We start from the raw sequence: 24991 nt of genomic DNA, 5'->3' as shown, positions 1-24991 counted from the left end.
ATGTAATCTTACCAATGCTGTAGTACAGACAGCAAGTCTATCACCTCTTGACCTGGACATCATTTTTGAATGTAGCCAAAGATCACATTAGCTTTTCTGGCAGCCATGTCATCCCATTATTTCATCCTAGCTTGATACTGAAGAAACATATTAGACCAAAACACCTTACCTTTGCACGGACATTGGCATAGTTGTATATTGCCCCTGTCTCCTTTTGTAGCTTTGAATGCAGTCTTTAGGTAAAGTGTGAAGTCTCTAAAGCAGTGATTCATAACTTTCTGAGCATCATAAAACATTGATCACCTCTCCTTGATTTCACACTGTAACTAGTTTCACTGCTCAGTTCAGTTCAGTAAACATTTATTAAGCATCCATTGGGCTCAATGTTATCCAGTGGAGATACAAAAGCAAAAATGAAGCCATGCCTCCCTTAATATGCACTCGCATTCCAAATCCTGCAGCTTCCTCCCATAGAGAGCACTTAATGTGTCATCACTTGCTCCTGTTAGTGATGAAGAGAAAAAAAAAATCAAATTCTTATGAGTGCCTGAGGGTCCTTACTTTGAAAGATGGGTAATTTCATTGGCATGAAATAATTGGAAACTAAGGGGATCTCCATCAATGGGGGAATGGTTGAAAAAGTGGTAGGGGTATGATTGCAATGGAATATGGGCTAGGTGGTATCGTGGATAATTGAGTGCCATGCCTGGAGTCAGGAAGCCTTATCTTCTTGACCTCAATTTCAGCCTCAGACACCTTCTAGTTGTGTGATCCTAGGCAAATCATTTAATGCTGTTTGCCTTAGTTTCTTCATCTGTAAAAAGAGTTGTAGAAAGAAATGGCAAATAACTCTAGTATCTTTGCCAAGGATAGTCACAAATAGTCGGACATGACTGAAAACAACTTAACAACGTCAAAATAAGAAATCATGAGCAGGATAGTTTCAGAAAAACCTGGGAAGACTTGGGTGAACTAACATAGAATGAAGTTAGTAGAACTAGTACCCAGTTCTGGTACATAGTACCAGAAATATTATAACAATAATCAACTGTAAAAGACTTAAACTACTCTGATCAATACAATGATTCAAAGAACTCATGATGAAAAATGCCTACCCACTTCCAGACAAAGAGCTGATGAACTCAGATCATAGACCAAAGCTTATTCATTCATTCATGTATTCATTCATTCGTTTGTTTGCTTTTTGGAGGGGGGAGCAGGGCAATTGGGGTTGAGTGACTTGCCCAAGGTCACACAGCTAGTAAGTGTTAAGTGTCTGAGGCCAGATTTGATCTCAGGTCCTCTTGAATCTAGGGCCAGTGCTCTATTCGCTGCACCACCTAGCCGGCCCCCAAAGTTTATTTTTTAAACTTTATTTTTCTTACCTTTTAACAACATGGCTAATGTACAAATGTGTTTTGCATGGTTTTTTATGTATAATGAGTATCATGTTTCTTTCTTTCTCAATGATAGAGGGAGGGAAAAATTTAGAACTAAAAATAAACATTTTAAAAAGGATATATATTCTTTAGAATTTAGACATTTAAATTTAGAGAATTTAGAATCGAGAATTAAAAAAATTAAAATAGATTTCACCACCATGGATGAATTTGCCTCTGCTAATCCCTTACTACATCTTCTCACCTTGTACAATTTCTTGTACACTTTCCTTTCTTTCTAGAAATTCTCTATACATCATCTATCTATATGAGCTGAATGCCAAATTGATTTCCACCTAAAATTCTTCCTTCTTCACAGCCTCCCCCAGCATATGACTACCTTCATTTTTTCATATATGATAAAAACATAATAAAGGCCCAGTGAAAAGTAAAACTAGAAGACATTATCAAAGAAGTAAGATTCTTTTAGGAGTAACTCTTTCTTTAAAAAAAAAAAAAGGGTAACATTTAATGTCTGTTTCTGTAACCAAAAGAAAGGGGTCTGAAAATTCCATTAAGTCTGAACACACTAAAATAAAAAAAAAAAATAGCAACTCTTATTTATTGCCTGCAGCCACAGATTTCTAACTTGTATATACATGTTGAGTCAATTTCCACCACATCTGCCTTCCTTCTTAGTATTCATTTCTATGCTTTTTAGTAATTACTTGAATCTTCCTGGAGAAATTTAGGATTCCTCTGCCCTCTCCTCTGCTCACCATTGTTTCTGCCTGGTCTCAAGAATGTAAAAATATGCAGACACTAATAACGTTGTCATGTTTCAAAGTCTGCCGAGGTCAGCAGAGGCTCAGGAGAAAGGTGATAAGCATCTTTGATAATATTAATGAGTTGGTTATGAAGCAACAAAAAAATGGGGACCAAGTATGCCTGTCTAAAAATGCTGCCCCATGTAGCAAATCAGTCGCCATTCTATGTCTGCAAAGAAAGTGCCAGGGTGGACACCAGCATTTTGACTGTGTCTGGATGAGTTATTACTTTGTCCATTTCTGAAATGAAATCAGCCAATGATGTGTCAAGCTCTGTCTCCTAAATAGCAACAGAAATATCTGAGTATCCAGGGAGAGGAAATTTTTTGACTCCACACTTCAGAATCTAACCTTGAAGTGTTACATGCTATAAATATGATATATAGATACTATAAAAGGAAAACTATATGAAATTCAAAATGAGGAGGAGGTAGAGGGTAAAGGGCTTTTCCTCCCCACAAAGGTCTGTAATTTTGATCCACAAGGTGGTGGAAAGTGAATCAACAGTTTTGAAATACAAACATCACGGTTGAAAGACAACAGGTGGGATAGAGAGGTAGACTTGAAGTCAGGAAGATCTGAGTTTGAATCCTGCCCCAGATCCCCAATACCTGTATGATCTCCATCTTTATTCCATTCCAGGGACTGTCTGGACTTTCTCTGCTACGACATAGCTGCCTTCTCAACTTGTAAATTTACTTTGCCCCCAAGGCTTCCTCACTCTGGAAGTTTACTTATGTGCCTAGTCTTGTACTGGAAATACATGCTGTTCTGACAGCACCTTCTTCTGATTGGTCAGTTCTTCCTAAAAGAAAGTTCCTGATACTTCATGTTCTCCAGAATTCTCTCCTTATTCTCTGGACTTTCTCCTTCATGCCCCTAAGTGGATAACTTCTCCTTCCATTCCTTCTCTTCCCCTTCCCCTTTCCCTTTTATATGTATTCTCTTGTTAGAGTATAAGCCCTCTGAGGGCAGGGGCTCTTTCTGCTAGAATTTGTATTTCTAATACTTAGCACAGTGCTTAAGTACCAAATATAAACGTTTGTTGATTTTGCTTGACTTGTTTCCATTTCCACATCTCATCTACAAAATGGGTTAATAATAGTATTCATTTCACATGGTTCTCATGAGGATAAAATAAATAAATATATTTAAAGTACTTTCCAAACTCAAAGTTCTAAAAACAAACCTTAAAAATTGTTTTTACCCATACCTGGGGAAAAATAAAGTACTAAATAAAAACAAACAAAAAAAAAAACTCACTCCCAAAATAAAGTACTTCCCAAAACTTGGAATGTCAAAGTGAGCCGGTATTATTTATGAAGGCATTATGATCTGCTACATTTAGAGGCAGAGAACATGAGATCAAATCATAGCTCAGTCAGTAACTACCTGAATGGCCTTGGGCAACTCACTTCATTGAGTTAGGTCTCAGTTTCCTTTCCAATAAAGTAAAGGTTTAGACTTGAAACCTTCCAAAGTTATTCCTGCTTAAGTCTACAATCCATAGTGCATTTTAAAGTTTTCTGCCTTGGGAGGCATATCTAATTATACCTATTTCATATAGTAGGTAAACTGAGTTTCAGAAGAATTAAATAACTTGCCAATGGCACCACAATGAGTAACTGTTGGATCCTGGTTAGGATGATCTCTCTGGGACTCTTAGTTTTGTATTCATTTTAATGGGATGCTCACAGTGTCCATTTTCTCATATCTAAATAAACTTGCCAATTCTTTGATGAATCTATTGAAGAACAGGATTCTTGCCAGAAATTTGAATGAGTGGTTAAAAAAAGGGCTTCTTTTTCTCTAAGGCTTTATGGTTTACAACAAAATTGAGATTCATGTAGTCAAAGTGGTATTATCTTTAATTTTGTGGGGGAGGGTCTCAAAGTGAGGGACATGACTTTGCTGCTGGTTGGGACTCTCATCAATCATCATAGATAACATGTTCATCTGTTGCTGTTGTTCAGCCATTCAACTATGTCCAACACTTTAAGATTACTACTACTGTTCATGGGGTTTTCTTGGCAAAGATCCTGGAATGGTTCACTATTTCCTGCTCCAGTGCATTAAATCAAACAGAGTTAAGTGACTTGCCCAGAGTCACACAACTAGTAAGTGTCTAAGGCTAGATCTGAACTCATGAAGATGAGTCTTCCATACTCCAAGACTAGCACTCTATCCATTGAGCCATCCACCTGTCTAACATTTATCTAGTGCTTACTATGTGACAGACGCCATGCTAAGAACTTTAAAATTATTATCTCATTTGACCCTTATAATAGCCCTGGGAAGAAGGTACTATTATTTCCTTCATTTTACAGGTGGGGAAACTGAGGTAGTCAGAGGAGCGTCACATAACTAGAAAGTATATAAGGTTGGATTTGACTTAGATGTTTCTGACTCCAGGTCCTGCTCCATCCATTGCCCCACTTAGCAACTTCTTAATCAATCATGTACTTTACATATTTCATCTCATTTAATCCCCACATTTATTCTTAATTGAAATTTTATTCAATTAATCAATATTAAATTTCTTTTTGCCACTACACCCTGAAAAAAAAACAATAGCCTTTTAACAAATATACATAGTCAAATAAAATAATTCACCCATTGACCGTATCAAAAAATTGTGTCTATATGCAATTCTGCATATTTAGTCCATTACCTCTCTCAAGAGGTAGGTAACATTTCCATTATCAGTCTTCTAGAATCAAGGCTGATAGATATATGGATTATAGTTCTTAAATCTTTCAAAGTTGTTTTTTTCCCCTCCAAAGTTGTATTATGTAAATTGTGTTAGTTTCATCCTGCATTAGATCATACAAGTCTTCCCAGGTTTCTCTGGAACCATTCCTTCCATGCTTTGTTATGCCACAACAGCATTTCATTACTCTCAGATACCATCATTTGTTCAGTCATGCCCCAATTGATGGGCATCGCTTCAGTTTCCAATTCTTTGCCAACCACATGTTGAACTGCTAGAAATATTTGTTTAGTAACTTTTTCAACAATCAATTTTTACTCTTTTCTCTGTACTCTACAACCATGACACTGGCTTGCTGTTCCTTACATGTAATACTCTATCCCATCTCCATGCCTGAAATGTCTCGTCTTTTCACTTCCACATCTTTCTTCCACTGTTCTCCTTTAAGACTCCTGTCAAATTCCACTTTCCATAAGAAGCCTTCCCTAAAAGTTCTCCCTCCCCATTTCCTCCCTTTCTGGGAGCACTTTCTAATTTCTATACATTATATGTACTTAGCTATTTACAAGGTAGCTAGGTGGCACATTGGATAGAGTGCTGGACCCGGAGGCAGGACGATTCATCTTCCTGAGTCTAAATCTGACCTCAGACACTTACTAGCTATGTGAACCTGGACAAAGTCACTTCACCCTGTGTGCTTCAATTTCCTCATCTGCAAATGAGCTGAAGAAAGAAATGACAAATTACTCCAGTGTCTTCACCAAGAAAACCCCCAAATGGGGCCACAAAGAATTGGATATGACTGAAAACCCCCAGACAACAACAGTTTAGCTATTTACATGTCTCTTCCCATTGGAATGTAAGATTCTTGAGGGCAGGGCTGATTTTTGTCTTTCTTTTTACCTCCTTCACTTAGTTCAGCCTCTGGCATATAGTGAGTACTTTAAAATGTTTTATAACTTGTTGGCTTGACTGTTTGCACTTCTTTCCAATGAAATATTAATGACCAAGGATATTGATTTTTGAGTCAAAAGACATACACAGATAAATAAATACAGAATATGAAATATACCTGATACTCTGGACCATGACTGACATCCATTTGCAATATATACTAGCCTTAAGGGATCAAGTCATGGAGAATCCATTGATAATTCCACCTGAATCAGTTTGGTCCCTTCCACAGATGATAACTGTTTATATCTAAGCACATGTCATCCAGCTACAGAACTTTAGAATGGCAAATTTAGGACTGGAAGGGACTCATGAGATCATATCGTCTAATGCCCTAACTTTACAGATGGGAAAACTGAGACACAAAAGGGGAACTGACTTGACCAAGGTCATATGGAGATATGTGTCCAAGGCAGGATTTGAACACAGATCCTTCAAATAGCCAGTAGGCTATAGGTAGATGTTCCAACTGGAACACAGAATGTCAGAGCTCAAAAGGACATGGAAGAGACTTCGATTAAATGATTCCTCTGGTTCATGCTGGCGTTCCATGCTATGATTTATGGGCCACATATAGAACAAAATGCATGCAGAATATTTGTCAATGTAATGCTTATAGTTGAGATATATTGACAATGTTCTGGGGGAAGGCCTTAACTTAGCAAGAGATACCCATCTAGCAATTTAAATGCTTTAAAAGAGGTGAGCCAATTTTAACAAGGACCTTGAGTGAGGAAATTCACTCTAGAAACTAAAGGCAAAGCATCAGAAAGAATACTCTCTCTTTCTCTCTCTGTCTCTGTTTCTGTCTCTGTCTCTGTCTCTATCTCTATCTGTCTCTGTCTCTCTTTGTATCTCTCTATCTCTCTCTCTGTCTCTGTTTCTCTCTCTTTCTCTCTCTGTCTCTATCTCTGTCTCTTTCTGTCTCTCTGTATCTCTCTGTCTCTGTCTCTGTCTGTCTGTCTGTCTCTCTCTCTCCCTCTCTGTCTCTTCTTTAATAGATTCATAGTCATGGAAGCAGTGAAGCCTGGTAGGGAGATTTAAACTCAGATTAGACCAAAACCACATGTGAGTTCAGATTTTTCACATTCTTTGTGTTTTTACAGAAGTGGTTAAAGATACAGCATGTGTAAACTCTGTTAACTATTTCAGGGACCCAGCCTACACTTGGGCATTTCTCATTGAGTCCAATTTGGCTCATGAAATAAAATTGCTTTGGATTCTATATGGCAAGGCCAGATGGTGTTATCACAAAGGTAATGAGGGAAGAGACTGGACCGGATTTTCCTCAACATGAATTCCACTGGAAAGATCTAAAAGGACTATGTATTACACTGGTTCCTCTCCAAGAACTTTTCTCAGCGGGATTTCTTGTAATTTAAGTTTTATTTCTTTTTTTCTCCATGACTTTAACTCTCAAAGACAGGGTGAGGAACACAGTCACAATTCCCTTTATCTGGAAAATTCAGGGAATGGAGGTGTTTCTGTGTCCACTTGATTAAAATAATATTAATGACAAAGAATATTGATCTTTTAATCAAAAGACATACACAGAGAAGTAAATACAGAATATGAACTATATACCTGATTCTTTGGACTTAGTTTTGCAAATCGAAATACACAATGTGCAGACTAATGTTGAAACTTCTAGGACTTGAATGCTGTGACATTGTTTTACAGACCAGCAGAATTCCATGGGTTTGAATTGAGTTTGTACCAGAACAGAACAGGGAAGAGTTTTAGACACTTGAGAGAGGCTAAATCAATGTCTTTTTGTTTGCTCGGTTTAGTCTGTGAACATTTTGGTAAAACAACTAGGTGGGATATTCAGGTGCAACTGAGCTGACAAATCATATTGAGGATTATAGGATTTAGAGCTAGAAGAGGCCTTGGATATAATATAATCAAATAGAACTTGTTAGGTGGCACTGTGGGAGGATAGAGCTTTGGGTATGGAGTTGGGAAGACCTGAGTTCAAATCCAGTCTCAGACACTTACTAGTTGTGTGACCTTGGATAAGTCACTTAACCTTTATCTGCCTCAGTTTCCTCAACAATAAAGTGAGGATAATAATAGCACCTACCTTCTAGGGTGGTTGTGAGGATAAAAAGATGAAATATTTGTAAAATGCCTTGCAAACCTTAAAGCATTATATCAATTATTATTGAGTCTCAGAGTGTGAAGATTCAAAGACCATCTTATTCCATTAGTTTCAAAACAAGAATGCATTTCTAACATTCCCAACAAATAGCCAATCAGTCATTGCCTAAAGCCCTCTCTGAAGGAAAAATATGAACACCCAGAGAAGCCCTTTGTTCTTTTGGGATAGCTCTGTCAGGGAGTTTTCCTTACATCAGGCCTAAATATGTCTCTCTGTAGTTTCCACCCATTATTCAGAATTCTACTTTTGGAGTTCAAAAAGAGTTGAATTTTTCTTCTGCATACTATCTCTTCAAATATTTGAAGATAGTTATAAAGTTGAGTTAAGTCTTCTCAAGCCTCAAAATCTCAGTTCCTTTTATCAGTCCTCATTTGCCACAAACTCAAGGCCGTGCACCATTCTGATTGCCTTCCTCTGCACATATTCCAATTTATCAATGTCCTTGAAATTTAGCACCCAGATTTGCTCACCCACTCTGTATGTGGTTTGACTAGAGCAGAATACAGTAGGATTATCATTTCCTTAAATATGGAAGCTAAAAGTCTCTTAATGCACCCCAAAATCACTTTTGAATTTTTTGTCTAGCATATCACATTACTGAAGAATGCTATGCTTGGAATCAGTGAAATTGATAGATATTTTTCATATAAACTATTTTTTAGCTATATCTCCTGATTTTGCATTTCTTAGTCTTTTTTTAAAACTGGTGTGTAAAGCTTTATGTTTTTCCCATTAAATTTCAACTGAAATTTGGCCCCTTCTCTCCAAACTAGGACAGTAAAGTGATAGTGGATAGGGTTCTGGGCCTGGAGAAAGGAAGACTCATCCCTCTGAGTTTAAATCTGGCCTCAGACACTTACTAGCTGTGCAGGTCACTGAACCCTGTTTGCCTTAGTTCCTCATCTATAAAATGTGCTGGAGAAGGAAAACGGAAATCACTCCACTATCTCTATCAAGAAAATTCCAAATGGGGTCACAAAGAGTTGGACGTGACTGAAAATGACTGAATAACCCTCCAAACTACCTCGTATCCCTTCACTTCATGTACCTTACATACAGCATTACAGACACACGTCTCCTCAGTTAGAATGACCAATTCGTTGTTTTTTTTCTAAGATTTGGCTAGTGCCTGCTGCTACATTATGGAATTCTGACTCCGTCACCAAGAATATTAGCTAGCCATCCCTCCTCTGTGTTATCCTCACATTCAGAAGCCCACCATCTATGTCTAATGGATAAAATTCATGGGGCCAAGAACAGATCCCTGGGGCACTCCATGAGAGACAGTATTCCAAGGTGACATCAAATCAATAACAACTACTCTAGGTTCAATGCCCTTCAATCAATTCCAAACTTTTCGTACTGAGCTATTGTTTAGTCCTCATTTCTGCATCTTTCCCAGAAGAAACACTTCGCTAAAATTTAGCTAATTTCTTTAGAGGACATTTTTTTAATCTAACAGTCTAGCAGCCCAGTCAAAACATGAAATTAGGTTAGTCTGGCATTATTCTTGATAGAGTCATACTGGCTCTTTGTAATTCCCACTTTCTTTCCTAGATATTCATTAATCATCTCTTTCATAATAAACTCTACATTTTTTTCAAGGAATTTAAGTCAAGCTTAGTGGTCAATAGTCTACAAATCCAACTCTTTGCTTTTTTGAAAATAGGTGTGACCTTTGTCCTTCTGCCTTCTAGCACCTTTCTTTACATCTTTGACAGATCACTGATGGAGTCTCAGCCATCACATGCACTGCTTCCTCTAGGATCCTGGGATGTAGCAATGTGGTGTTGGTGACTGGAACTCACCAAAGGCAGTTAGGGCTTATATTTGGCTTACCCTACTTATGTTGACTATTGACTCTTTATTATTCATTTTTATTCTGCTCTTTCCAGTCTAAAGATTATTCTCCTTGCCCCTATCCTCCCAAAACCATAATCAAAATAACTGTTAAATAGTTCTCCCTTGCCTGTGTCATCCAATGGCATCATTGAGCAAGTCAGTTCCTATCTATCTACTTTTTTTCTCTCTGAATACTTGAAGCCAAGACTCCATTAAATTCAAATTCAGGACACTTCCTACAGCCCCATATGACCTTCCCAGTCCCCATCTCAGTCTTCTAGAGTATTCTAGAGACTATCTGATAAGAGGTTTCCTACCAGTCCTATCCTAGACAGTCATGGAAAGAAAACTCTACAAATGGGATCAAATCCCAATGGGCTCTACTCCTTATCTTGGCCTCATTTTCCTCTAGAAGAAAGTGAATGAGAATGTAGATTGACTGTTTAAATATTCCCATTGTGGAATCTTTGGGTAGCTTATTTCAATCTAATTTATTTCCTTCCCTACTATGAGTGCTTAAAGATTGTCAAACACTGTAAGTGCTTCTTAATAAACAGAAGACTAAATTGCAGATGGAATTGTAGTCATAATCATTATCATCAAAATACGCTTATTAAGTGCCCATCTGCATGTGGTACTGTTCTAGACTCTGAAAGAAAACAACAAGGAATTGACCTACTTTTCAGCAAAAGGAAATACTTCATCTGTTTTGATTTCTGCGGAACTTGGGGAAGATGATAACATTCAGACGAGGGAAGCTAGAGATGCTCCATTCATAGAAGAGCAGGAAGGCCCAGTGGACTAGTCCAGAAAGTTGGGAGGGGCAGAGAAAAGATTTAGAGCATGGATTTATAACCTTTTTTTGTGTCCTGTAACCCTTTGATGGATCCCTTCTTGGAATCATGTTTTGAAATGAATAAAATATATAGGATTACCCTCCCAAAAGCACTCTAATTTATTTAAAATTCATCTAATTTATTTACATTTATTTAGAGATAATAAGAGTGTGCTGGGCCGTCTCTAGTCATCCTGATCTGGGTCACTGGACCCAGATGACTCTGGAGGAGAAAGTGAGGCCGGTGACTTTGCACAGCCCTGCCTCACTGAAATCCAATGTATTTGCAAGCCATGGCATCATCTTCCTGATGTCATAGTCCTCTTTGAGAATGAAGAACAAACAACAATAAAAATGCATTTTTTCCCCATCCAAGCTCACCGACCCCCTGAAATCTATACAATCAGGTTAAGAAGCATTGATTTAAACAGATGCTAATTTGCTGCAAAACATTTGGAAAGCCACAGCTCCCTTTTTTGACATGTTGGCATCTTGTATGTGGGGCAGCTAGGTTGCACGATGGATAGAGCATTGGGTCTGGAGTCAGGAGGACCTGAGTTCAAATCTGACTTCAGACACATACTAGCTGGGTGCCCCTGGGCAAGTCACTTAATCCTGTTTGCCTCAGTTTCCTCATCTATATTCTATTATTACCCCCTTTTTATATTTGAGGAAACTCATGATTTGCTCAGGGTACATAATTAGGAAAAGACAGGCAGGATTTGAATTCAGGTCCTCCAAACTCCAAAGCCAAAGCTGTAGCCACTACCCCATCTAGCTGCTTCCCACTCCCATGAAGACTTCCTCTCAGTGACTAGGGTTTGTAAAGTTATTTAATATTTACATGAACACTTTATTTAGGAGGTTAATCTGTTCTGGGGAAAATAATAATAATATATTCCAAAGTTAAGTGGAAATGTTGACTAGAGGTTCTGAAGACACATACCTGCACTTTCTTCTGATAGTGTGGATAATGGAAAGTATAGTGTAGCAAATTACTATCAAACATGAATTATGGAGCATGAAATACATTTAGCTGAAGAACAGAAACTTAGAAAAAGCCCTGAATGAGAACCAGAGCTCAAGGGTCAATTCATGATTGAATCTTCTAGTAAAAATATTTTCCCCTTCCCCCAAGGTATTACCACATCTCTCTCTATTTCTATGTATCTAGATCTCCACCGAAATCCCATTCTGATACCTCAATGTGAGATGAAGAGGATGCTGGGTACTCAATGATTATCTATGTGTAATGAAAGCTCTAAAGGGCAGCTCAATGAATGGGCTACTGGGCCTGCAGTGGAGAACTCCTACTTTCAAATTCAGCCTCAGACATTTACTAGCTGTGTGACCCTGGGCAAGTCTCTTAGCACTATTTGTCTCAGTTTCCCCAAATGTAAAATGGGAAAAGCATATGATTCTTGTATCCTCCCAGGATTATTAGAGGGAGGGGGATAAAATGCGATAATATCAATAAAGTGCTTGGCACAATGCTTGATACATAATAGGTGTTTAAAAATGCTTTCCTGCTTCTCACTCAGCAGTCACTTTATCTGTTAAAGGGGGAAGGGGCAGCAATAATCCTCAATCTCACAGAATAGTTGGGAGAAAAAAGTTACATACCTTGGAAACATGTTAGTGGTGGCTCAGTGAATATGGAACTGGGACTGGAGTCAGGAAGATCTGAGTTCAAATCCACCCTTAGACACCGACCCTGGAAAATCACTTAACCCTGTTTACCTCGGTTTCGTCATCCATAAAATGAGAAGAAACTAAAGGAACAGGCAAATCACTCCGGTACCCTTGCCAAGAAAAACCCAAATGGGAGCACAAAGAGTCAGAGAAGACTGAAATGATCGTACAGCAATGAAAGCTCTATCTGGTTGTATAGAGATAAAAAGATTTGAGGTATGACTCATTTTTTATTTGTCAGTCAAATAATCGAAATTCATGTTTCATAGTCTGAGTTTGACAATCATTTGGCACTGTATGCTTGGGTCTGTTCAAGGACCATCCACGCCAGGTTTGGACAGACTCATCACTGTGCTGACCACAAAGGGGATGGTTTTCTCCCATGTATGTACCTTTTTCCATTAGTATCTCTTTCAGGCAACTTGCACTAACACTCCTTCATTAGAAAAGCCTGCCACCAGGCTAGAGACAACAGCAAGCATCCGGAATGTCCACTCACACCTTTGATTTGATGCTTAGGACACGCCCAAAACACTAACCACTATTTGACTGTTTTCTCCAGGTCATGACTTGTTGCTACTGAGAGTTCCATGATCTTTTTCTTATTCCTTTCATAAGGGATGAGTTCCTGGGAGGGCGTGAGGAAAAGGATAGAGTGGTCCATTTTGGTGATTTAAAAACAAAAGATATCTCTAAGAATTAATTTTTGACAACATTTGACTTATTTGACTGGACAAAGGGAACAAGGACCTCCCTTGGAAACTCATACTCCTCAGTTATATGACTCCCCTGTCATCCACTCTACAGCCCATCCCTACTGGCCTATTGGCTATTATCTAGACAGGACCCTCGAATGATTCATCTTGGCTACTCCTTCTTGTAGGAGGCCTTTCTGGACCTCTGCAATCATTAGTACTCTCTTCCTTTTGATTTCGCTTTCTACTTTGTGTATAAAAGGCAAGTAGTTGGGACAGTGGACAGAGAGCCGGCTGAGCCTGGAGCCAGGAAGGGCTGAGTTCAAATTTGACCTTGGACACTTCTTAGGTGTGTGAGCCCGGGGAAGTCACTTAACCTCTGTTTGCCTCACTTTTCTCATCTGTAAAATGGGAATAATAATAATGGCATTGACTTTTGTGGGGTTGTTGTGAAGGTCAGATGAGATAATAATCATAAAGCACTTAGCACAAGGCTTGGCACATAGTGGATGCTATACACGTTAGCTCTCATTATCCCTGAAGTGTTGGGTCAGAGGCCTTTTAATTTTTAATTTATGGAATAAAACAAGCATTTTCATAATGTTGTACAATAAAAAGATAATTGCACATGAAATCACAAATCTATTATATACAACTTACTATTCCTTTAAAATATATTAACAGAGTTATCATGTAAATTTCCTTTTTTCTTCCCTTTGATTCCTCTCCCAATGTCACTTGTTTCTGCTGAAACTGAGAATTCCCAATTTTCTCTTATATTCTCTAGACTGATGCATGATGCCACTTTCCTTCTCCAAAACAGAGGTTAGGATTTTAAAAAGAAGCTGACTTGGGGCAGCCAGGTAGCACAGCAAGTAAGAGCACCGGCTCCAGTGTCGGGATGACCTGGGGATCGAATCCAGGCTCAGACACTTAGCACCCACCCAGAAACACCAGGCAGTGTAACCTTGAGCAAGTTACTTAACCCTAATTGCTTAGGGGTGGCCAGGTGAGTAAGAAAACCGGCTCCAGTGTCGGGATGACCTGGGGATCAAATCTGGGCTCAGATACTTAGCACCACACAGAAATAACTGGCTGTGTAACCTTGAGCAAGTTACTTAACCCCGATTGCTTTAAAAAAAAAAAAGAACCTGATTAATAACTAGTGGGAAAAATTAGTTCACAGAATTCCTGAAATAGATAACTAGATAGGCATTTAGATAGATAAGTACATAAATGGATGGATGGATGGATGGATGGATGGATAGATAGATAGACAGACACACATTAGATAAATAGATAGATAGATAGAGAGATAGATACATAGATAGATACATAGATAGTTGGATGAACAGATGAATGGACAGATAGATATAGACAGATGAATGGATAGAGAGATAGACAGACAGAACATTTAATAAGTACTTACTATGTGCCAGGTTCATGTTAATCACTGAGGATACAAAAACAGGAAAACAAGAACATTCTTATTCTCAAGGACTTTATATTTTAATAAGGGAAAAATCAATCAATCATAAAGGTAATCTAGAAAGTGGGGAGGGAAGATGGTAGCCACATGGGAAGTCAGGCAGCTAGTGTGGAGATGATTCAGACCAGATAGTGAGCAAGCATGGAGATGGGGAAAGATAGACAGTGAATTGGGAGATGAAAGTAGAATCCCCAAGTTGTGAGGGACCTCAGAGTTCACGTACTGCCACCCTACAGGCTCTTAAGTTGAGGTCCTTAGGTTTCAAACAAACAAACTACTTTGACAAATACATGTCAATATTTCCTTTGCAATTCTATATGTTTTATCTTTATGTATTTTAAAATATGATTCTGAGAAGGGTTTGAGTTTAGACTGCCAAAGGCATCCATGATACAAAAAAAGGTTAGGACTCTTGATCCAACAATATCTGAGCAGAAATTCCCTCACCATCCCCAACCCTTCCTCTCCATTTCCCCCAAATTTCTGACCAGTGTTCATATAAGCTAAACATGCAGAAGAAATAAAAAAATTCAGAATCACTAGTCATCCTCAGATGGTCCTTCTCTGGCCACAAATGGGCAACATGACTTTTTGGGCTAAACTTTTCCATTCCTATCTATCCAATATCTCAACTGGGAACTGCCATGTGTAGGTTACCAAAATGCTGCCCTAGAAGAAATGGTTTAGCAAGAAAAAGAATAGCTGGAAAAAAAAAACAGAAAGGAATTTTAGAAAGAGCTCTATACCTATGTAAATCTGGCCATTATTTTTGAAAGACAGAATGGTGTAGAGGAAGGATGACTTGTGTATTAAACTCATTTCTGCTGTTTCTTCTGCATATAGCCTTGGGGAAGTCATATACATTCTCTTGGTCTTGGTTTCCTTATACAAGATGGTGGCTTAAAATTGCACTAAAACTTTTGGGACACCCTGTATGTTACATCAGAACTGAATAAAATGCTCTGTAAGGTTCTTTACAGCCAGAAGTGTGCTGGGAAATGTTTAACAAATGGTTCTTTTAGGGTAAAAATGTATTCACAGTACCCTTTCAGTTTTATTTGCAGCATTACCATTTTTGTTATCACTCTCTTAAGTCTAGACAGGTATGAGTCATCTCCAGCAGACCTCTACACAACTCTACATTCTACAGAAGGATTCTAAGTTTTGTAACTTTGTCTGATGTTATTTTTTTCCCTAGTAAATTTTTTTCTAATTCTACTAATAATTCTATTTCTTATTTTGTAATTCTACTTTCTAATTTTTGAATTCTAATTCTAATTTTTCTAATTCTACCAATTCTAATTCTGTTTCTCAGGTGCAATAAGTGAAGAAAAGGTCAAGAGTATTGGAGAAATCTGTAACCCCAAGAAACAGGAAAGGGAAATAATAGCCAAGACCTAACAAAGATCTCGGAAGTCACTTTATTAGGAAATAAGAAAGAATGGTCTGGAGCTCATATGGACAATCCAGGTGTTGCTTCTTTATGAATAACTCCCATTTAGAATGGGAGGGGACTCTGGAGATCATTTAGTCCAATCCTCTTATTTTAAAGAGGAAACTAGGTGCAGAAGGTTAAGTGACATGTCCAAAGCTATCAAAGTGGAAATTTCTCTTTGGTGGGATTCAAACCCAGGACCTCAGGCTGAGAAATAGTGTGAAAGAATAAAAGGGGGTGATGGATTTGGAGACAGAGAGCCTGGGTTCAAATTCCAGATCTACTTGTGCAAAGTCACACTAATTCTTTAGACTTCAGTTTCTTCATCTGCAAAATGAGGGGATTGGGCAGGGTGGCCTCTGAGACCAGAGATCATCATTTAACTACTGTCTGCTTCACTTTCCTTAAATGTAAAATGGAGATTATAAGAACAATTCTTCCCATGGTGGATGTGGGAATCAAATGGGATATCTGTGAAGTGCTTAGCATAGGACCTGGCACATAGTAGATGCTTAATAAATGCTTCAATCCATCTTTCCTTCCTTCTTTCCTCCTTCCCTCTTTTTCCTCCTTCCTCCCCTCCCTCTCTTCTGCTCTTCCTTCCTCTCTCTCTCCTTCCCACACTTATTTCCCCCCTTTCTCCTTTCTTTTTTCCTTCCCATCTTTCTTTCTTCCCATATTTCTTCCTTCCCATCTTTCTTCCTTCCCATCTTCCTTTCCCTTTCTTTCTTTCTTTCTTTCTTTCTTTCTTTCTTTCTTTCTTTCTTTCTTTCTTTCTTTTCTTTCTTTCTTTCTTTCTTTCTTTCTCTTTCTTTCTTTCTTCCATCATTCTTTCCTTCCTTCCATCCTTCTTTCCTTCCTTCCTTCCCCTCTTCTCCTCTCTCTCCCTTCTTTCTTTCTGTCCTTTCTCTAGGTCTAGCAGAATCTCATGAGCCCCAGCATTCTTTCCCATAATACTATGCTGTCAAAGGACCATATAGCTAGTAAGAATCAGAGCTGGGGTGCAGATTCTGGCTCCTAACACCAAGTTCCAGACTACTGCACCAAACTATGGCTTTTCTGCCTCTTTCTATGTCTTCCTAATTGGTCCAAAGGGCTTAACACTGTACTTAGCACACTATCTGACATATAGTAGGTGTTTAATCAATATTGACTGACTGATGTAGGAAAAGTAGTATGTCAATATATGATGCTTTTTATTTCTCCTATTTGCATGATGAATATCCTAATGAGAAAGAAAGATTCAATCAACTAAGGAGAAGACTGGAATTCTGTGTCAACTCTATTCTTTATTCCTTTTAAAAAATTCTCTGGGTAAAGCAGCCTTCAGTACACCCTCAATTCTCATTTCCCTTTATTATGTAACAGAAGAAATTACAAATGTGTTGTTTACTAGCTGAAGAGGAAGTGAATTACTTAAATAAACCCATCTCAGGAAAAGAAATGAGCAAGCCATCAGCGAACTCCCTAGGAAAAAAATCTCTAGGGCCAAGTGAATTTACTAGTGAATTCTATCAAACATTTAAAGACCAATTGATTCTAATATTCTACAAACTATTTGGGAAAATGAGTGAAGAAGGAGTCCTGCCAAATTCTTTTTATGACACAAATATGGCATCAGGAAGGGACAAAATGGAGAAAGAAAATTATAGATCAATTTCCTTCATGAATATAGATGCAAAAAAAATTAAATAAAGTATTAGCAAAAAGACAAGAGCAGGGCTCTTTTCCGGCCTCCCTTTGCCTGGCCTGGCCTGGCCTTGCCCTTCCCTTCCCTTCCTCTTCCTTCCCTTCCCTTCCCTTCCCTCCCACTGCCGCCACCTCCCGCTCCGCTCCTCCTGCTAACGGCCCCGGGCGGCGGCGGAAGCGAGTAGAAGGAGGCGGAGGAGAGCGGCGTTCGGCGCTGCGGCTTGGCGGGGCCTGCGGACCTTCGGCCTCTCCCGCACCGCGGCCCCCAGCCCCGGGTCCGGCCGCACCCCACGCCTCGGCCGGCCTGGCTCCTGCCCCGCCCCTGCGGCCCTGAGGGGACGTCGGAGCCGGAGCCGCAAAGCCCCAGGCCCAGGCCCAGCCCGCCGAGGCCGGGGCCCAGAGCGCCATGACCATCCTGCCCAAGAAGAGGCTGCCGCCGCCGCCGCCGCCCGGGCCTCCGCCCGCCGGCTCGGGCGCCGACTCGGGCCCGGACGGCGAGCCTGGCAGCGGGCCCAGCGGTCCGGGCGGAGGCGAGGGCGGCCTGGGCGCTGGGCCGTCATCGGGCGGCCGCCCGCGGGCCTCGCCGCCGCCTCCGGGCCCCGGGGGCCCTGCTTCCGCCGGGGCCGCCGACGCACTGGGGCTGGGCCTGGGCCTGGGCGCCGTGGGCGGCCCCGGCGTTGGCCGGGGAGGCGGCTGCAGCTCGGGCCCGAGCCACAGCAAGAGGAGGCGGCAGCAGGCGGGCCCCGGCGGCAACTCTGGTGGGCCTCCAGGCGGCGGCGGCGGCAGCGGCGTGGGCCCCGGCGCGGGGGGCAGCCCCGAGCACGACCAAGGCGGCGCCGGCTACAACAGCGAGGATGAGTATGACACGGCGGCGGCCCGAGTGGAGGCCATGGACCCGGCCACGGTGGAGCAGCAGGAGCGCTGGTTTGAGAAGGCCCTCCGGGACAAGAAAGGGTTCATCATCAAGCAGATGAAAGAGGATGGGGCCTGCTTGTTCCGGGCAGTGGCGGACCAGGTGTATGGCGACCAGGACATGCATGAGGTCGTCCGGAAACATTGCATGGATTATCTGATGCAGAATGCTGACTACTTCTCCAGTTATGTCACCGAAGACTTCACCACCTACATCAACCGGAAGAGGAAGAACAACTGCCACGGGAACCACATTGAGATGCAGGCCATGGCAGAGATGTACAACCGGCCTGTTGAGGTGTACCAGTACAGCACGGAGCCCATCAACACGTTTCATGGCATTCAGCAGAATGAGGACGAGCCCATCCGGGTCAGCTATCATCGCAACGTCCACTACAACTCAGTGGTGAACCCCAACAAGGCCACCATTGGTGTGGGGCTGGGGCTCCCCTCCTTCAAGCCAGGGTTTGCTGACCAGTCCCTGATGAAGAATGCCATTAAAACATCAGAGGAGTCCTGGATTGAGCAGCAGATGCTGGAGGATAAGAAGCGTGCCACAGACTGGGAAGCCACCAATGAGGCCATTGAGGAGCAGGTGGCCAGAGAGTCTTACCTGCAGTGGCTTCAGGACCAGGAGAAGCAAGCTCGGCAGGTCAGGGGCCAAGCACAGGTGAGACTTAACGCTGTGGGCATCTACTGCCCTTTCTCCCAGCCCCGGAAAGCCAGCGCCACTTGCAGCTCTGCCACAGCAGCAGCCTCTAGTGGTCTGGAGGAGTGGAGTGGCAGGTCCCCCAGGCAGCGCAGCACCGCCCCCTCCCCTGACCAGCAGGACCTTCACCCAGAATTGGGCCCCAAGCCGCCCTCACCAGGCCATGCCCTCATTCTCACCAAACCCCCCTCACCATGTGCACCAGGTCCAAGCAGCCAGTCGATGATGGGAGGAGACCAAGCCACCTCCCCCCTTGTATCCCTCTACCCTGCTCTGGAATGCCGGGCCCTGATCCAGCAGATGTCACCTAGCGCCTTTGGTCTGAACGACTGGGATGATGATGAAATCCTGGCTTCCGTCCTTGCCGTCTCCCAACAGGAATATTTGGACAGTATGAAGAAAAACGCAGTACACAGAGACCCCCCACCAGACAAGAGTTGATAACCAAGGACTGGAGCCCCCTGCCCACCCCTCCCCCTCCTTCTGCTCTTCCCTCCCCTGGCCTGGCCAGGCCTTGGGGGATTCTCACACTCTGGTCCAGCCTTGGCTGCCCCTTGGATTACATGCCTCTCTCCTACTCTACCCCCACCCCACTCCCCACCCTCAGCTTCCTCAAATCTTGCCCACCTTATTGCTTGATCTCTGCACCTAAACTCCAACATGGATTCAGTGGTGGAATGAATGTGGGCAGGCCCTGAGAAACACTGAGAACCACAGTGGCCCCTTAGACCACCATTGTCCCCACAGCCTTTCGGATATGCTTGTCAAAGGAGGGAAATTGTGCCCCCCATCTCTGTTGCCCCCTCTTCAGGGGGTGAGTGGTGGTATGGGGGAATCCATAGACCCACCCCCCTCCCCCCGCCCCTCCCCAGCCTGGAGGATGTCTGAGTCATCAGTGTTTGGGTGTCTTACCCCTTCTCCCTTTATTAAAATGTAATTTTATCTTCTAAAAAAAAAATACAAGAGCAACTTATCACAAGAATAAAACAAATTGATCAGGTAAGATTTATTCCAGGAATGCAAGGATGGCTCAATAGGATAACCATTAGTATAATTAATCATATTAACAATAAAACTAGCAGAAACCATACGATTATCTCAATAGATGCAGAAAAAGGCTTTTGACAAAATACAACATCCATTCCTATTACAAACACTAGAAAGTAAAGGAATAAATGGAGTCTTCCTTAAAATAATATTTAAAACCATCAGCAAGTATTATATGTAATGGGGATAAGCTAGAAGCATTTCCAATAAGATCAGGGGTGAAACAAGGATGTCCACTATCACCCCTTCTATTCAATCTGGTACTAGAAAGGTTAGCAGTAGCAATTAGAGAAGAAAAAGAAATCATCAAATTAGGCAAAGAAGAGACTAAGCCATCACTCTGTGGATGATACGATGATATACTTAGAGAATCAAGTAAAAAAACTACTTGAGACAATAAATTTGGCAAAATTGCAGGATATAAAATAAATCCTTGGCATTCCTATACATTTCTAATGAAATCCAACAGCAAGAGATAGAAAGAGAAATCCCATTTAAAGTTCCTGTAGACATTATAAAATATTTTGGAAACTACCTGCCAAAACAGACCCAGGACCTATATGACCACAACGACAAAACCCTTTTCACACAAATAAAGTCAGATCTAACTCATTGGAAAAACATCAATTGCTCGTGGCTGGGTCGAGCTAATATAATAAAAATGATACTTTTACCTAAATTAAATTACATATTTAGTGCCATTCCAATCAATCTACCAAAAAACTACCTTATAGAGCTAGAAAAAAATAGTAACAAAATTCATTTGGAAGAACAAAAGGTCCAGAATATCAAGAGAATTAATGAAAAGAAATGCTAGAGAAGGTGACCTAGCAATAGCAGATTTTAATCTGTATTATAAAGCAGCAGTCCTCAAAACTACTTGGTACTGGCTGAGGAATAGAGTAGTGTATCAATGGAATAGATTGGGTACACGAGACTCAGCAGTCAATGACTATAGTAATCTATTGTTTGATAAACCCAAAGACCCCAGTTTTGGGGATAAGAACTCACTATTTGACAAAAACTGCTGGGAAAACTGGAATATAGCTTGGAAGAAACTGGGCATAGACCTTTATCTAACACTATATACCAAAATGAAGTCTAAATGGGTGCATGATCGAGGTATAAAGGCTGATACTCTAAACAATCTGCGAAAGCAAGGAATAGTTTACCTGTCAGATTTATGGAGAAGGGAAGACCAAACAAGAATTAGAGAGTATTATAAAATGCAAAATGGATAATTTTTATTACATTAACTTGAAAAGTTTCTCTACAAACAAAGCCAATGTAAGCAAGATTAAGAGGGAAGTAGAAAATTGGGATAGAATTTTTATAACCAATGTCTGATAAAGGCCTCTTTTCTAAAAAAATGCAGAGAATTGAGTCAAATCCATAAGAATACAAGCCATACCCCAATTGATAAATGGTCAAAGGATATGAACAGGCAGTTTTCAGAGGAAGAAATTAAAGATATGTATAAGCATATGAAAAAATGCTCTAAATCACTATTGATTAGAGAAATGCAAATCAAAACAGCTCTAAGGTACCACATCTCACCAGTCAGATTGGTTAAGATGACAAAACCGGAAAATGATATATTCTGGAGAGGATGTTGAAAAATTGGAACACTAATGTGTTGCTGGTGGAGTTGTGAACTGATTCAACCATTATGGAGAGGAATCTGGAACTATGCCCTAACGGCTATAAATAAGTACATACCCTTTAACCCAGAAATACCACTTTTAGGGTTGTATCCCAAAGAGATCATAAAAGTGAGAAAAAGACCCATATGTACAAAAATATTTATAGCAACTCTTTTTGTGGTGGCAAAGAATTGGAAATTAAGGGGGTGCCCATCAATTGGGGAATGGCAAACAATTTGTGGTATATGAATGTAATGGAATACTATTTGCTTTAAGAAATGAGGAGCGTATGGACTTCATATTTACCTGGAGAGGCTTATACAAACTGATACTGAGTGAGAAGAACAGAACCAGGAGAAATTTGTACACAATTATAGACACAATGTATGTGTGACGACCAACTTTGATTGACTGAACTCTTCTCAGCAATGCAGGGTTATAAGACAACTCCAAAAGACTCATGATGGAGAGAGATGTCTACATTCAGAGAAAGAACTAAAAAGAACAGAGTTTGAATGTGGATTGACGCAAACTACCTGCTCTCATTCTTTTTCTTGTTTGGCTTTATTTCCTCTTTCCCATTGTTCATCCCATCAGATACAGTCATTTTTTATAACCTGACTAATGCCCTGTTCTGCCTTAATTTCCTCATTTGTAAAATGAGGACAATGATAGCACCTGTATTACAGGGTTGTTGTGAAGACTGAGTGAGTTAAAATATATAAAGTGCTTTTTCAAACCTTATAGCCCTGTCATCATCATTACTGTTTTTTTTTAAGTTCATAAAAAAGAAAGGGAAGATGATGTCAGAGATTTACTGTTCATTTTTTAAGCAAAATGTACAGCTTACTACTGTGAAAAATCTACCAAGTCACTGCTCAAAGTCAGGACACAGACATAATTTAGGAATTCATCACTATAATAAAGGATTACATGGAGTGTCACAAACAGACTATATTGTAATTTCCCCTCCTGGGTTGTCAGAATTTTCCCCACTTCAATGAGCATTCTCATCAGGCATTCTAATTACCATGACAAACATCAAAATATTACCTCTGTTCTTTCTATAATCTTGCTTAAGAAAATGGGTTTGCATTTAAGAAGGGTTCTGCTAATCTGTTGTAAAACATGCCAGCCCCATTGTGGTTGCTCCCCTCTCCGGTGAAGCTAAACCATTTTGAGTTGAAATGCACCAGGCTGGTGGGCAAGTTTGCTTTCCTGCGTTTTTTGAAATGTACTGAGAGATTGAGGTCAAGGCTGACTGTGATACCATCATCTACTGATTGTGTAACGTAAAATCACTGAATCCCAAAATGGCATCAGAGATCACTAGGTATAATCCCTACCTAAACAGCGCATAAGACATACTCTACCACCCCTCCTAATTAAGAGTTAGGCCTTGAAACCAGGTTTTGCTGCTAACTAGCTATGGGACCTTCCGTTCACTCCTTCCTGTTTCTATGTTTGTGAAGTAAGGATTTCAGAACAGATTGGGGGGTAGGAATCTTTTTTTGGGGGTGGGAACCCTTTGTTTTGTAATAGTCTGAAAATAAAACTTGTTGAAGAAACGTACGAAATGTATATGCGTGTTCTCATAGCTGTCAACCCCTAAGTTGGGAACTGAAGGTTTCACACAGTCTCTGTGGGAAGACTGGTAGGGAAAGGGACCCCACTGTCTCTCAAGGCAATTCATTCTACTTTTAAGTAACCCAACTTTAGGAAGCATCTTCTTACTGTGTCTAGAACTGCATCTCTATTACCCTCACCCATTTGCTAATTTAATCACACCCATGGGGAAAGACTAGGGCCCTCCTAGTTCCTGTACCAAAGGAAGGTAGGTGGTACAATAGATAGACTGCTGGGCCTGGAATCAGGAAGACCTGAGTTCAAATTTGACCTTAGACACTTACTAGCTGTGTAACCTTAGGCAGGCCACTTAACCTCTGGCTGCCTTAGTTTTTTTCTACTGTCAAATAAGGATAGAAATAGCATCTACTTCCCCCAGGTTTGTTGTGAGGATCAAATAATATTTGTAAAGCACTTAGCACAGTGCCTTGGTGCACAGTAGGTATTTAATAAATGCCTATTTCTTTCCTTATGGATTCCTATCAGAAGGAGGATTCAAATCTAGGTCTTTCCTGCCTCCAAATCTATAGCTCTTTTCACTGCATTAGGGCTTCTTGCCCCTCCCCTCTGCTTTTTCATACTGGATGCTTTTGGCTGTACCTGATGAAGTCTCTGGACTCCTCAGAATAAGGGATTTTAAAAATAATTGAAAGAAATGCTATATTTCAGTAGAGGCTAATTAAAATAGAGAAATGTTTGTGAGCGCTCACACGCATAGGTTTAATTGAAGACAGAAATATATTACATCAAACTTATCTCCATCGGCTCATAATTTTTTCCCTTCCAAGTTCATGAACTCCCTAAAATCTGGGAGTTCATTGACCTGGGGTTAATAACCCCTAAACTTCACCATACTATGCTAATAATTATGAAGACATCCATATAGCATCATGGAGTTCTTCAAAAAGTTTTATTCTCAGATTATTATAAAATAAAGACACCCCCAACTCCCCCCCCCAAAAAAAAATTAGTGAACTTCCATCTGGTCCAAATGTCTTACTTCACAGGGAAGGAAACAGGAAGCAGTGAAGCTGAGTGCCCATAGGCAGCAGCAAAGTCTGGGTACAATACATTCCTCCAGACTCTTAGTTCAAGGTTCTTTCTATCATTGCAGGCTGCTCCTTAACAAAATCCATTGCACTGAAGCCTTAAGTGACATTTATTCAGATAATCGAGAAGCAATTTCCAAATTATCCCAAGTCAGTGAGCTGGGAGTCATTGTCATTCAAGAGATATTCACCTACACACACTCTCTCTCTGTCTCTGTCTCTGTCTCTGTCTCTTCCTCTCTGTCTTTCTCTCCCTCTCTCTCCCTTCCTCTCCTTCTCTCTCTCCCTCTCCCTCTC

At 40.7% G+C, this 24991-nt stretch overlaps 2 protein-coding genes across 2 annotated transcripts in view; one reads left to right on the top strand and one right to left on the bottom strand.

Annotated features, from left to right (window-relative positions):
• The window catches only part of LOC138157907 (transmembrane protein 132C-like), a 612402-nt gene that overhangs the window by 307804 nt on the left and 279607 nt on the right, over positions 1–24991 (bottom strand). The window lies entirely within an intron of this gene.
• LOC138157974 (OTU domain-containing protein 5-like) lies at positions 18115–19788 on the top strand. Its single transcript, XM_069083829.1, has 2 exons — positions 18115–19290; positions 19333–19788. The coding sequence occupies exons 1-2, from the start codon at positions 18115–18117 to the stop codon at positions 19768–19770; spliced, it is 1614 nt and encodes a 537-aa protein (XP_068939930.1). The 3' UTR covers positions 19771–19788.

The sequence above is a fragment of the Petaurus breviceps genome, unplaced genomic scaffold (assembly GCF_028583685.1).
Source record: "Petaurus breviceps papuanus isolate PSGF00001 unplaced genomic scaffold, PetGlider_PUasm1.0 101, whole genome shotgun sequence".
NCBI classification, from domain to species: Eukaryota; Metazoa; Chordata; class Mammalia; order Diprotodontia; family Petauridae; genus Petaurus; species Petaurus breviceps.
Note: the sequence above shows the minus strand (reverse complement) of the source record. Positions and strands in the feature narration are given on the sequence as shown.